General features: G+C 41.5%; 2 protein-coding genes across 3 annotated transcripts; one reads left to right on the plus strand and one right to left on the minus strand.

Moving 5' to 3' along the window:
- Positions 1–33: 33 nt before the first annotated feature.
- On the minus strand, positions 34–4511 carry LOC138605293 (ras and Rab interactor 2-like). Its single transcript, XM_069677437.1, has 6 exons — positions 4366–4511; positions 3604–3798; positions 3319–3439; positions 2360–2432; positions 2101–2192; positions 34–1774 (listed from the first exon to the last, which is right to left on the minus strand). The coding sequence occupies exons 2-6, from the start codon at positions 3796–3798 to the stop codon at positions 552–554; spliced, it is 1704 nt and encodes a 567-aa protein (XP_069533538.1). The 5' UTR covers positions 4366–4511; the 3' UTR covers positions 34–551.
- A 456-nt stretch (positions 4512–4967) lies between these two features.
- Positions 4968–10337, plus strand: rbm14a (RNA binding motif protein 14a). 2 transcript variants are annotated; one of them, XM_069677232.1, is made up of 8 exons: positions 4968–4978; positions 5624–5803; positions 6499–6683; positions 6784–6945; positions 7247–7356; positions 7589–7870; positions 7968–8191; positions 8451–10337. In XM_069677232.1, the coding sequence occupies exons 2-8, from the start codon at positions 5643–5645 to the stop codon at positions 8932–8934; spliced, it is 1608 nt and encodes a 535-aa protein (XP_069533333.1). In that variant the 5' UTR covers positions 4968–4978; positions 5624–5642; the 3' UTR covers positions 8935–10337. The 2 variants fall into 2 exon arrangements, with proteins under 2 accessions (XP_069533333.1, XP_069533342.1); XM_069677241.1 differs by having other exon boundaries at positions 7968–8173.
- Positions 10338–14536: the final 4199 nt, after the last annotated feature.

The raw sequence follows: 14536 nt of genomic DNA on the forward strand, positions 1-14536 counted from the left end.
TATATTAAAGTAACATAGAAATTGCCCTGATGATTTAAATAGGACTTATATTAAACAGTAAATGCTTAGTTTAAGTCTGAAGGCCTGTATGTCAACTTGTGTGAGGAGAGGTTGTTAAATTCCTTATTTTAATTCATAAGCTTGGTCGCAAACTCAACAGCAGCCTGTTTGTAACAGTATACTAATATTAATGTGATTTTTGATGCTATAATGAAGGTAACTAAAGGTTCATGGTGATGGCTAACCCAACTCAAGACATTTTCAAAGGACAGGAAACAAAGTGCCAGGTAGGACGCCAGTCAGAAAATGTGGGGTATGATTTTGAAAATGGTAATAGAGCATTAATAAAAAGTAACAGACGCAGTTAATTCATGCAAAACAACCATTATCTTCTTAATATTTGGTTTTGTATAACCCATTTAATAAAAAAAAACTGCCTAACATTTCCTGATGAGACTCAATACTGTCGACATATCTACACAAAGTAGTTCTACACAGTGCTTCATGATATCACAAAATGTAATTCCATAACAGTCTAAAATGTCCGTTCACTAGAGGCTTGTGCCATCGTCCTGTTTGTAAGGTTGACTCTCTGCTGCCCCCTTAAGGCAGCTTTCTGTGTCATTTAGAGCAGCAGCACTCATCTGTAAAACCAGACCCTCCTCTTCTCCCCTTTTGTGCAACTCCTTATTATCTTCATCCTTATTTGTATCCACAGCTGCTCCCTCCCGCTCAGCCTCCTTTCCTGGTCTCAACTGATCTAGTCTTGAAGAAGATGAAGGTGTGTGATAGGCCTGCTCTGCCAGCTGGGAAAAAGATGGAGATGTGAAGGGAGAGAGCGAGAAGGGGACTTTAGGAGAAGGAGACGGGGACACAGAGGGTGAGGCACTGGGTGAATCATATGGAGAGAGGGAAAGGGGAGCCTTGGGAGAAAGAGACGGGGATTGATAAGGCGAGAGAGATGGAGAAGCAGCTGGGGAGTCATGAGGAGACATTTTGGGGAAAATGGGAGGCGCCATGGGAGAAACAGAAGGGGAGAGGTAAGGGGAGAGTGAGGGGAAAGAGGAGGAGGTGATCATTGGAGATGGCTGCATGTAGTCTGAGTCCTCTGGGAGATGCTCCGTGAACGTTGGTAGCTGAGCTGCAGTCTCCTCCTGCTCCTGAATGTCAGCCTGGAAGTTAGGAGCAGCTGATGGAGGCTGAACTTGGGCCTCACTCAGGGTATCCTGAACTATTGGATCATTCTGAGTTGCTTGATTTTGGTTCCCACCCTGCGAAAGACCTTTACTGGGATGGGTTCCCTGTTTCTGGGCTTTACATCTGCTTTTGGGCATTAGAGGAGGTGGAGGAGGAGGAGCAAGCGGGGGCGACAGCAGGGACGACGACTCTGTGGAAATCCGAACCTTGAGGCTGCGTTTGAACATGCGTCGTCTGGACAGAGCGTTCTGGGACTGCAGGAAAAGCGGGTTGATGAAACAGAGAGCGCCCTGGCCGGAGCCGCAGTCCAGCTCTCTGGGGCTGCGCGTCGTGATCGGACAGAACTCGTGGAACAGGGTGGTACCGGGACCTGGTGGTTGGGTGTCTGATTCAGGCGCTGTCTTAATCTGGGAGCCTGTGTCGGGCTGGGGAGCTGAATTAGGCAGAGCTGGAGCGCTTGTCTGTGGGGCAGCAGCAGGAGGGGCGGAGGTCAAGGGGTCTGGCTTCTTCTCCTTCTCCGTTTGGGGCTTTGGAGCGTCCCGAGGTCCCCGGACGTTTAGGTGGGAATTCCAGAATTCTATGAAATAATGCAGATTTGGAGAAATTACTTAAACAAAAACATTGTTTTTCACTTTTAAAGTAGCATTTTTAAATATTGTTATTTCTTCTTGGTTATTTGATTGGTTAAAATAATCACTAAGATTCTTTTTTAATGGTAAAAAAAAATACCTACACACATTTTACATACAGTTTTCCAGTGTTTATGTTTGTTTCCAAGTAGCGCAGAGATAATTACAGTATGTTTAGTATGTATGCTCCTTGTGTATATAAATCATTTAAGGCCCATGTAATTGAGGTTTAAGTTACAAAATCTGCTGCGAAGAAACAAATTGTGTCACCAACCTACTCCCATGTGTGAGATGGACTCCAGCTCTTTGTGGGACGCTGCCTTTGCAATGGCTTCCGGAAGCTCCAGAGGGAAGGGCAGGACATCTCTGACAGAGAGACATTACATTAAATCAACACCAACATTTACAGATGAATTTACACGGACAGTGATCATTGTAGAAAAAGAGGCAAAGGTAATTTTCACAAAGAACAAATGTGATAGAAAACATGATTAAAACAGAGGAAAATGAGAATAAATAAGAGGATATTTTACCTGCTGACACAGTAGAAGGAAATCAGTCTTGGGAGATCTGGAAAGCTGATGGCTGAAGTCTCCAGACACAGAGCTGTGGGAGGGATGAGGAAATTCCAAGGAGCATGAATTAGTGAGTAAGTATCAAATACTGTATGTGGTTGATGTGCCTCTAAGGTCTTATTCATACGGATTTATTGAGTATGTTGGCACCATATTGGCATGGTTAATTTCTCACAGAATAGATACATAGATATTACTGGTTATGTAATGCATCACATTAACCTGGGAAATAGAGCTGAATAACATGAACAAACTTTACACTGTACATAACAATCAATATTGGCAAAATAAAGCAATCCTTCACAAAAAGATACAAAACATGTTTGTTATAATCTACAAATAGGCCTTTAACAATATTTATGAATATAACCCCTGTAATCACCCTCATTTTGATTAGTAACTGTAATCTAATCACATATATTCCCAGTAACTGTAATGGGTTAACAATAGCCTACATTTAGTTTGAAATGTAATCCCTTTATGCTGGTACAGGTTACTCTTGAGTAACTTCATGTAAAGCTGGATGTAATGTCTAAATACTGTAATTACTGCAAGGCTCTTTTAGAGGACCATAGCAGTAGTTTTGCCCTTTTACAAAGCGTGCATTAGCTTGTAATTAATTTCCTGCTTTCCATGCAGCCATGGTTGCTATTTACTTCCTATCAATGCAGCCTTACAATAAACGTGCAGAGAAAGCGGGAATAGTTACTTCATAATCTCTCAGTAAATTATAAAGTGGTTGTCAATACTGTAAAGCAAACACAAGTAATGATAAGTGTTGTATAAGAACAGTTATTAAAAATTTAATCAGCTTTGTACCTGTAGAAATCTGTTGAATGGAAATTCATTGTTTTGCTAATTTCCTGCAGTTCCAATATTTTCATACATGAAAACCATATAAAAAATCTATTGCCTACTTTTACTGGAGCGCTCCTCCCTGATGCCAAACTGCTGAACGAAGGACGGCACGCTGTCATCTGCCAAACGGACACACAGCACATTCCTCTGGGATGTGCGAGACTTTCGCACCAGGAAGGTCTGCAGGACAACACAACTGATCACAGAGTGCAGGTGTGAGCATGCAGGCAAGAGGAGATAAGACATGTATACAGTACAGCATAAGTGTACAGCATAGATATATGTATGACATTCAGAGCAATTGTGTGCTTGTGATATTCTGTTTAAGTGTATGTGGCTCTGACCCCAGGAGGCTCCCTCTGCAGTATGTGCAGTGCAGTGGCAGGGTTGATTGACAGCTGAAGCCAGACAGGAACTGTGAGCAGGAGACGGTCCAGTACACTGATGCTCCTCAGAGATCCCCGTCCCCTTTGGAACCTGCGCTGTGATGGCTTGGTGGGCTCTGGGAAATCATACAGAGGTTCTTCTTGCTGAGCCATCTACACACACAAGAGAAAAGCAAACAGATGGTTTTGTCCTGCAACTTCACGCACTCCATGCTTATATGCTACAGGTGGCTATTACCTGTCCCTGTGGGGCTTATATTTAGGATCAGGAAGAAGGGTGGGAAGGCTGTACACACACCTGCGTAATAAAGCTGCCTGGATTGGGACAGCAAGTCCAGACTTGGTGAAGTGCAGCAGCTCAGACAGAGCTTAAATTAAATAGGAGGCTATGGGAAACGCGAATTATAATTTAGAGACCAAAGAGGATAGACAAACGCCACTAAAGTCAATGTCACATTACTTATTAAAAAAATAAGGACAATTGGAAAAGATAAAGTTTGCTTAAGGCTATCATTTTGAAAATCAAGTAGGTCTGTCTCTATAGCAGAATACATGTCAACATCTGTCTGGATCCGCAGCGCGCATACCTGTAAAACTTTTCATTTCCTCTTCAAACTATGTTGCATGCAGTCTTCCTGTTTGTACAATCACACCGCATCTAATGGAAATATGTATGTACTGCGCCATTCCAGTTTTAACATTAACAGGCACGTTATTTACCTCTTGGCTTTAGTCCTTCTTTTTATCCCCTCCGGTTCCACTTCACGAAGGCATGCTCGTTCTTCTTCCATCAACTTTTCCACCATGGAAAGTTTACTTCTCTTCCACTTGGTCGAGTGTTCCCAGAGGTGGATTTCTTCCTTGGCTCCTCCTCCCCTCCCACCTGGAAACAAACGTGATCATATGAGCTTAACTCGCTGGTCTGACATTTCATTTTACACCTAACTATGGCCGTGATAGGCCGAGCAGCAGTCTAAGATACACCAATATTAGTGCCTAGTTGTAAGTGTACAACGCATGCTGTTTTATTACTTTAGTTTAACAGTCGCAGCTACACAGTAATTGCTAGTGTTAACAACAGAATTACAAAAGTTTAATGGTTGTACAACCAACTCCACTAAATCCTTAACATTTTCCGTTTCAAAATAGTAGTCAATAAGGTCCAGCTATGTACAAAATCAATATATGTGATATGACATGAGGGCCTAAGCGCTTGTGATCTGTAAACGTGTTGTTGTGTCATCCTTGTTAAGAGCAAATTTGATGTAACTGCGCCCCTCTAGAAACCGGAGCCGGATGTGACGTCCGAAATACAGCTCCGGGACCGCGTTGGGTAAGAAGTCTGTGTAGCTTATATTCTTGAAATAATAAATGCTTTTCCTCCTTGCGTTAAAAAGAAATCAAAACGGAACTAGATTAATGGTAGTTAATATATATTGTTTTACCCCATACCAGTGGTGGAGCTATATCTTGCAAACAACTACTACGTAAAAGCTATAATGTTAGCGTACGCTAGTTAGCTTAGCTAACATTAGCTACATCGTCAATGTTTGCTTTTAACAAAATGGCCAATAGTGCCAGTAGTTTATAGCTAACTGTTGGTCGTTTAAGTGACCCTGCATCTTACACAACAATCAATGTTGTGCTAAATTGCCGTTTATGCGTAGTTTGCCTAAATAGTTAGATAGCTAACTTAGCACGTAGCTAAATTTAACCAACTGCCAATAACTTAATTGGATCGATTATAGCCGCGCGAGTTAACGGTTTAATTAGCTTAGCTAACAATATCTGACTAACTAGCAACTGTCACTGGATCGCAATAACTCCACCTGGCAGTTTTATTTTAGGTTTAAAAAATCTACGATGACCGCCAAAACGCATATTTTCTGATGAGATTCACTGACTCGTCTAAAAGATTTATTAGCATGTCTCAAAGTATCTAACTTAACCAAAGCTCTCCCTGTTTAATCTTTTGCAGATCTCCTGTGGACACAGAGATGAGCGGTGAAAACGTGAAGTTGTTTGTGGGAAACCTTCCTTTAGATGCAACTCACGAAGAGCTGAACAAGCTCTTTGCACCATATGGAGAGATCAACACCTGCTCTTTGCTCAGACAGTATGCCTTCGTCACCCTGAGGGGAGAGGGGGCGGCAGACAGGTACTCAACTCTTCAGTGTTAGATATCAGGGAATACCTACTCTTCTAGAAATATCCTTTTATAGTACGTAGATCGAGGTAATTTATTGAACAGAAACAGGTCCTGCAACTGTTGCTTTAACTAGCAGTGGGTTTTTAAGACATAAAGTATAATTATTTAAACATATGCACACATAATTTGCCATGTATAGACTATGTACTAATACTTAGTAAAATGTACATATTGTATAAATAAAATAATAAACAATATCATAAACAATATTACAGTACTGAAGATCAAAGGCAGGTGCACATTACAAAGAGGGTAATGTTTCCAAGTTTCCAGTTACTGTCATAAATTATGAGCTGGGAATAACACTGTACAGATGGCTACATATGTTACTGTATCACATTTTTATAAGAAAATGTTAAAGAAGGGATAAACTACTCTCAGCAGATGTCAACAGCCTTTTTTTTTTTTTTTTTTAAACAACAGTCATACTATCTCTGAGGTGTGAAAAATGGAAACATGCTTTCAGTCCTGTCTTTCATACTATCGAAAGGCAGCTAGAATTCATTTTGAAAATGTTTGTTTTACTTCATCAGACTTGGAGTGAAACAACAACATTGGTTTTGTTCTTTAAGGTCTCAAATCACTGGCCAATTGAGTTAAGTGCAGTGTTTAAAAAAAACTAAATTTTGCTCATACTCTCACAGGGCCATTCGGCATCTTGATGGCAAAGAGTACAGAGGCAGGCCCCTGGTGGTCGAGGAGTCACGAGCTCGCCCACCCAACTCCACAAAAGTGTTTGTGGGAAACCTCAGCGCAACATGTTCAGCAGATGACCTGCACGGGCTGTTCTCAACCTTTGGAAGAGTTTTAGATTGTGACAAAGTCAAAGGTAAGTAGAAAAGCCCTCCATAGGTTGGGGTTGATTTGTTGTGGGGGTTTTTTAAATCAATGTCTCATGCTGCTGTCTCTGCTTCCTTTTCATATTACAGCCAGATTATGCTCAAATGTTGGCTACGCGTTTGTGCATATGGAGAGGAAGGAGGAGGCCATGGCAGCTATCGAGGCACTCAACGGGACCATGTACAAGGGCCGTCAGTTGGCTGTGGAGCTGTCCAAAGCCCAACCTTTGATCAACCAGATTGTATCGGCCGGTAATGCAAATAATTAGGCATTTGTATACCAGTTGTATATACCCCATATTTTTATTTTATTTCTTTTATCTATTCATATTTTATTTGTATTTATTTACTAGCTGTTTTGACTTTGTGCTGTTGCAACACCCGAATTTCCCCTCTGGGGATTAATAAAGGATTATCTTATCTCTATCTAATCCCGGCGTTGGTTTAACAGCAGTTGGAGACGAGGGATCCACTCAAGTCTCTTGTACAATATAAAATGCTGAAAACTCATGTCCACTTTCTGATCATGTTTTCTGCTCACTTCTCCTTTTAGGTGGCAGGGAAGGTCTTCTTCCGCGACCACCTCCATCACTAGAACATCACCAGAGTCAAGCAGCCGTGCTTGCAGCAGCTGCAGCAGCTGCGGCTGGACTACCCATACAAGTAAGTTAATTCTTTAGCCAGGCATCCTCTATCTTGGAAAAAGGTATTTGTAAGGAGACTTGTTTTCAATCCTCGCCTGCAACTTTTAAAATCTATGTAGACCCCTTAAGATGTTGTCTTGTGTATTGTGTCGTTCAGTGTGCTCCTGCTGCAAAACAAATTTCCCCTTGTGGGGCAATAAAGATAATCTGAAATGTTTGGTAATGCTGCTGTCTGTCATTGTTGTTTGCAGGTTCAACAAAGTGTCCATAACTCGTTTTACAACACCACATCGTTTGACCCCACCTACGCTGCTCTAAAGGGCATTACAAGCTCTAAAGGCGCCGACGGGGTGATATATGGTGCTCTCGCCAGCCAGGTGTATGGCTCTGTTGCTGACCAGGTATACCATGATATAACCAATCACAATCCTGCACCCAGCACCGTTGTTGAAGAAGTAGAACCACCGTCTGGACCAGATCCAACAACGCTTTTTGAGGCAGCAAGAGCCAAGTTCTTTCAGGAGGGACAGAAGGTCTTTTAAACATTTCTTTGAGTAAAATCTGAAATGTTTTTGGGTATTTTTCTGTTGTACTTCTTCATATTATATACTGACATCATTTCAATTAAAGGTTCTGGCAGAGCAGCAGGCAGGGAGGAAAGCAGCAGCTTCAGAAAACGAGCGGGACCGCAGTCCAATCAGAGGAAATCGAGCCCCCCTCCTACCGGACCCTGTCCCGGGTTCCTTCGCTCAGATAAGACCCAAACGCCGCGCCCTACTGCCGACACCACCTGGAGGACCTGAAGAGACAGCGGCTGCCACCAACACACCTGAAGGGTCAGATCCCGTAGCTAGGTACACATAACACGTTTTGATATTTGATGAAAGCAGAAGAAAAATAAACCTTTTAGTCCTGCTTTCACTTACACACATAATGATAATAGCAACAACAGTAAACATTTATTAAAAGCAGATAACATTTAATGACGATAAAGTACTTTACAGACATGAATCAATTTAACATTTCATTGTCAAATATTTCATATGATGTGTGATTTATAGGCTAATTTTGCTTTGCTCCTTCTTTCCTCTCTGACTGTAAACTCCACTGCAGGTCTTACTCAGAGTACTACCAGCAAATGCATCAATATCAACAGTATCAACAGTACCAGCAACAGTACCAGTACCTCCAGTATGCCTACACCAATCCTCCTCCTCCCCCACCACCTCCTCCACCGGCCACCACACAGCCACAGGCCTCCACCGCAGCCCCTGCACCCCCAGGGACGTACTCTGCGCCCCCGACCTATGCTGCATCGGGTGCCTATGCAGCGCCGGGAACATATGACGCTTCGGGAGGGTATGACGCCTCATCTGGGAGCTACAACGCTTCATCCGGGAACTACGATGCCTCGTCAGGAAGCTATGACACATCTGGAGGCTACGGTGCAGCAGCAGCATATGATTCATCTGGAGCTTACGCGGCAGCGGGAAGCTACTCCGCATCCACACCGTATGAGCAGACACCCGCACACGGGCAACCCATGCCCCAGCGCCATGATTACCCTTACCACACGCCAGAACCCCCTTATCGATAGTCCCACCCCAAAACACTCCTTCCACACTGCAGATGTGTGTGTGTTTGTGTGCGCGCGCATGTGTATTTACATGAGGGACAGTTTTGAGAGGAAAGTCAGAGAGGGAGCAAGGTTGTTATTCAGATGTGCTTTGAATCTTAAGCATCTCTTTTCTCCATCGTAAAGAGTCTCCAACTAGCTTGGCTGTTAGTTGTTGGCTGTTGGGTTCAGTGGTTGATCATATGAGTGAACAAGAACAGGTAGAGATAAGTGGACGGCTGTTGTTGGAATATTGTCAAGCATTCACAGTTTCTGTTAGATGTGTTGGAGGCACAGCTGGTTCCTTGTTGATTGTCAAAGAAGCCTGAATGTTTTTCAGGACAGAGTTTGACAAGTGAAGGATCTTGTAGGAGAAGCCTTTCGTTTGTTCTGAATAAAAAGCCCTTTATATACTCTACATGAAATGTTGAAATGTGCGCATATTAGGTATTTCCTTCCAAGTCTGCATAATAAAAACAGTCCTTAAATTGTTTAGTAACATTAAAATCAGTTTAACGAGAAACTACTATCCTGCCTATCAACAGGATACATAAATCTGCCCCCACTTCTTTTTAAACTCTTCCTGCTTTGTTTCAGGTCTGTCTAGAGAAACATTTCGCCATGATGAATAATTTCAAACATGAGCACCCTGTGGAGTACATAACAGGCTTTTATATCCAGCCTATTTGTTCTAACGTTTAACATCCTAATGGGTAATACTACTCGGCTAGAAGAGGAAGCAGAACTACTGAAGAAGCCTTTACTGAAGAAGAAGAATGTTCGATGAAGGTTCAGATTGTCTCTTACATGTGTCACTGAGCTGACCGGTTTAGTGCTTATCAAACTATTCACACTCAAAGTGGTGGCAAATAATTTATTCCCCCCTCTGTTTTGGATCAGGAAAAACTTTGATTAGGCGGAAATCGACCTGATTGAATTGAAGGTTAACATGTCTCCTTATTTCCTTGCAGCCCCTTTACTTTGTTACATAGTGTGGCTTTGTGATTGAATTTTGCCCGCTGGCATTAAAGATTTTCTTCTGCAGAAGTTATGACAGCTATCACCAGACGTATGCTTTCTGGAAGCTTTATAGTTATGATGGATCCAAGTGTGAATTCTTAGCGTGACTTGGATGACAAAAAATGGGTAAAATATAGTGATGACAAAGCAATTACAATTAAATGGAAGTCCATGACTTAAATGTTTTCTCCATATGTTTGGCCATAATTTATCTTTCTTGATTGTCCCAGAATCTATGTTGTTGTTGGTCTTGAACAACTAATGAAGAAGAAACGCAAGTCCCACTCTTAGGAATTTATTATGTCCTGTCAAAGGTCAATATTCACATCTAACACTTATGAACCAATCATTTCAAGTATGCTACATAAGATGAAACCTCTCTCTAGTTTTAGGTTCTCAGTTGCCAGAGTTTTCATTTTTGTCAGACCTAAGAAAAGTTGTCGGATTTGTACATAATTAAGTTTTAAATGAGGGATGGCAGCGAGAATTAATTGGCCAATGATGCTGCAAGAATCTAAGTATAATAGATCCTTAAAAATTCAAATTATTATTATTTTGTGACCCTTTCTGTCGTTAGCTTTTGTTCCAGTCTCAGCAGCTGCTGTCGTCATGCCTCTGCTCTTTTTTGGAAACCATCAGGGATTTAGAGGAAAAGTTGAGCTCGTTTTCAAACCAGAAAATGTAAAATTTGGTACCCTTGTAAATACTTACTACCTTTTTTTTTAAATGACAACGTAATGGCAGCCAACATTTGGTTGAAGAAGAAAAATATTGACTGTTAATATAAAGATGAAGTGATTGTATTTTACTCCCCAACAGTTTGAGATAGCGAATAGATGAGACTTAGTCGGACGGTTGGGATGTTGTACTGGTCTGTTTGTGGGGAAAAAAGGAGGCAATCCGTCTGTGGCAGTGACTGAAAGGATAACCATCATCCTCTTAGCATTTAAGGAGTGTTGGGTGTTTGTAAACGTGGTAAAAAGGTTGCACACAGTTGTGAAGTGCTCATTCTTAAAATGGGAGGAAACATGGATGAAACGGTTTATTTACGTGCAGGCAGGTACAAGTGTTTTTCTTTTAAGTGCTGTGCAGTGGTGTGTTGCAGATGTTTGTGGGGTTATTGACTTGAGTGGATTTGAGCTGACAGTCTTGGTGCTGCAGGTGAATGTAAAGGTTGTTCTGGATTAAGCAAAGGCCGCTGGTTTTTCCCGAGCAGCAGTGAGAAGGGCCGTCGACCTTTTCCTTTTCCCTCTTCTGATCTCACCAGAAACACACACACCTCATTTCGACATTTTGGCTTTCTCTGCATTCATATTATAACCCTTTGACAACTCCACACAACACTATCCACACTATATAGATGTATTTTAACTGGGTTCATCACAGACTACACACGAAGTAATACCAATGCACACCTGGTTCCACCTGTATTTTATCTGACTTACAGTAGTTGTTCCGTTCGTGATTGTACCACACACTAGTTACTCATCTTATTTCTTATTTTCCACTTGAGTTGGTAGTGCTTCGTTAGGCTTAAGTGACACACAGCCTCTCTAAATTTCCACATTATTCCACCTTCTTCCATGTGAACTGTTAGTTGCATGCCTTGTTGTTGCTGCTGCTCCAGCCACCTTCTTCCTCTTGCTGATTATTGCAGCTAGAGTGGGAGGGAGCCAAACTGAGCCCTTGCCCTGGACGTACGCCACACGCAGCTGTAGCGTGGGATGGGGAAAACAGCAGCGTTAGGCCTGAAAATGCTGTGGACGATGGGGTGTCCCCCCACTAAGGTAAACACTCAGACCACACACTCCTGCCCCTCCCCGAAACATGCGTACAAACACATTCATACACACACAGATACACCTGTGTCCATACCTGTCTTCGGGGATTTTATTTCAGGATTTCAGATTTTTGGAAATGTTTCCCTCGTCATTTTTTTAACGGGAGATGACCTTTTTGATTTTTTGTCCTGATCATATCCCTACATTTTTCCCCGAAGCTTCCGCAAGCTCATACATTCCTGTTACACACAATATTTGGAGGAGACGTTTTTTAGGTCTAAATCCTTTTCTGAAGCCGCCATGTTGTTAGTACATCCCGTATCTAACATCCTGTCATTCAAGAGTACCAGGCAATCACAGCCAGAGCTGGACGTGGGACATTTAGGTAGGATGGGTCGTTGTAGTTTTTGTAAATGTGCCCCTGGGGCCACTTTGGAGTTAAGTGCCTTGCTTAGGAGCACATCGGTAGGCCCTTCATTTCAGAGTTGAATAACCTGGCTCAGGATCGGTTGCTGGTTCAACGCTCGACTCCCCCTCGCCCTTAAAACATCGATTTTTGATGCCACATTCAACTTGTATAAATGACAATGAACACAAATATTACATTTTGTTTTAAATTACATTTTGTCCTATGTTCTTTGAAATGTTTAATTATCAATAAATGAATTTCAACTGAATTAGAGGTTCTGTGTGAATGTTTGAAGGTCTCGGAGCTGTTAATGAACCAGTGATTGGATTACCAGCTAATTAATACATTATTATCACACGTTCTAAAGAGACTGTGGAGGAGTCAGCAAATAACTAAGAGCTCAGCATCAGATGACGTTTTATTCCATTTTCTTTTAAAAACATCAACCTATTCGTTTCAAATAAAAACCAAAAACTTGAGAACAACTCAAACCTGTTGATAATCACTTTGAGATACAAAAAAAGGAAATGAGAAGAAATTGAAGGTAGCAACCTCAATCCCTGCTATCAAGACTGATTCATGGACACTGCTGAGTTTCATGCCCTCAGCAACAATGAACAGTTTACAGATGGACACTTAAGCACTGAATGAGTGTACTGAATGCAGCATACACAATACTAAAGATATACTGAGGTAATGTGAAGAGTAGGCTTATGTTAAAGGACAAAGGGTGGAGCCTGATTTTAAGTAGACATCATGCACCTTTCACTGGCATAACAACATGGAAATGCAGTTTCTACCCAGGTAATGTAAAAGTCTGGTTTCCGCCCGCCAGAGTTGTCCATGAAGTAGCTTCAGTGATGAATATAGAGGTCTATTTTGTAGGGTTGCCTGTTGCGTATCTGCAGACGGTTCAGTCAGTAGATGGTGGTCTTAGGAGTCTTCTATTATGAACAAATACAAGACTACAACCAACCCTCTGTTGTTGGTACATCTTGAGGTAAGTTCACCTCTTATGTTCTTGTAAAGTAAGAGTGCAGGTAGTTGTGTGCGCTAACTACACTACTTAAAAAAAATTAAAGGAACAGTTACAATTTGTTAATACCAAAATAACAATGCGTGGATGTATTTGTTACATGTTTGCACATCCAGCAAATAAAATCCATACAGAATGCAACTTCACAAATCAAACTTATGGTAGACAAAGTGTTGCACTGTAAAGATGTGTTCCTTTAATTTTTTAAAGTAGTATATTTGTGTTGATGCTGGGGCAGGAAACCCTTCTAAAAATCCCTTTCAGTCCTGTATTAGACTTGGTAGTAAGACAAGTTTCTCTTACACCCGTTGAGCTACCAAGTCTGACAACCTCGTCTGAGGAGGCTTTTAGGAAATCCAACCCCAGATTCAATACTGCAAGTTTATGTTGCCTTATAGCTTTTTTGCTGTCCCTCACACTGATGTAGCAGGATGGAAAACAAGGAGGGGTTTATTCTTCTTAATTAAACTATGTGCTACAAAAGAAAATGTATACGGACACTGAGACAATGGGAGACTGAGACTAAATTTTGTTTACCCATCTACCCTTGAATAGAGAGGTTACCTGACTTTCTTACCTAATTGTCTCAAAATGTATTCGAAGCTTCTTTAAAGTCTGGTTTGAGAAAACCAGTCCGTGCTTTAAAGGATGACTGGGAAAGAAAAAGTCCAGTTGATGGCAACAGACGGGACAAGACTTGGCAAACACATTAAAAACACCACACAATATGGACCAGACCAAACACTTATTACAGTACTTTGACTTTCAATCACAACCTCCCATGATGCTGCTGGCATAGTATGAAAAAGGAGCAAGCATTCAAACACATGTATTGAAAATAGCAACGCTTTAATAAAGAGCGATTTTACAAGACTGCAATGTCTAGCTAGCTAGGTGATAACTGGCATTGACATCCATGATGTTTTACAAAGATGCAGTTATGGTAACTGAGTTTGAAGTTTGATGGGTTACTTGCAAGTTGCATTTCTGCATGCGAGGCAGCCTTCAAACAGTTACAGACCCTACATTGTAAAACAGTTGATTATGAATGTCAATGAACGTTCATGTCAAGAGGTAAGTAAAAAATCTCATGGAGAAATTTCCTTAACGTTTTCCAAACACACCGGTAAGTGAGAGTTCACACAATGGTCATGCTTTTACCGGGCACACAAGCCAATAAAAAGACGACACTTAATCATGCAAAAAAAGACAGTTTCTTTGTCTTAAAAACATAAAAGAACGAAAATCCTTTTGAGTTCTGATATCATCCATCCGTTGTGACCTTGAATAAGAAGAAGCTGCGCTTTGATGATGACTTTGGTGCAAAAAAATGTTCCT

The sequence above is a fragment of the Semicossyphus pulcher genome, unplaced genomic scaffold (genome assembly GCF_022749685.1).
Source record: "Semicossyphus pulcher isolate SPU_LCO1_2020_fin unplaced genomic scaffold, fSemPul1.0.p SCAF_10, whole genome shotgun sequence".
Lineage (NCBI taxonomy): Eukaryota > Metazoa > Chordata > Actinopteri > Labriformes > Labridae > Semicossyphus > Semicossyphus pulcher.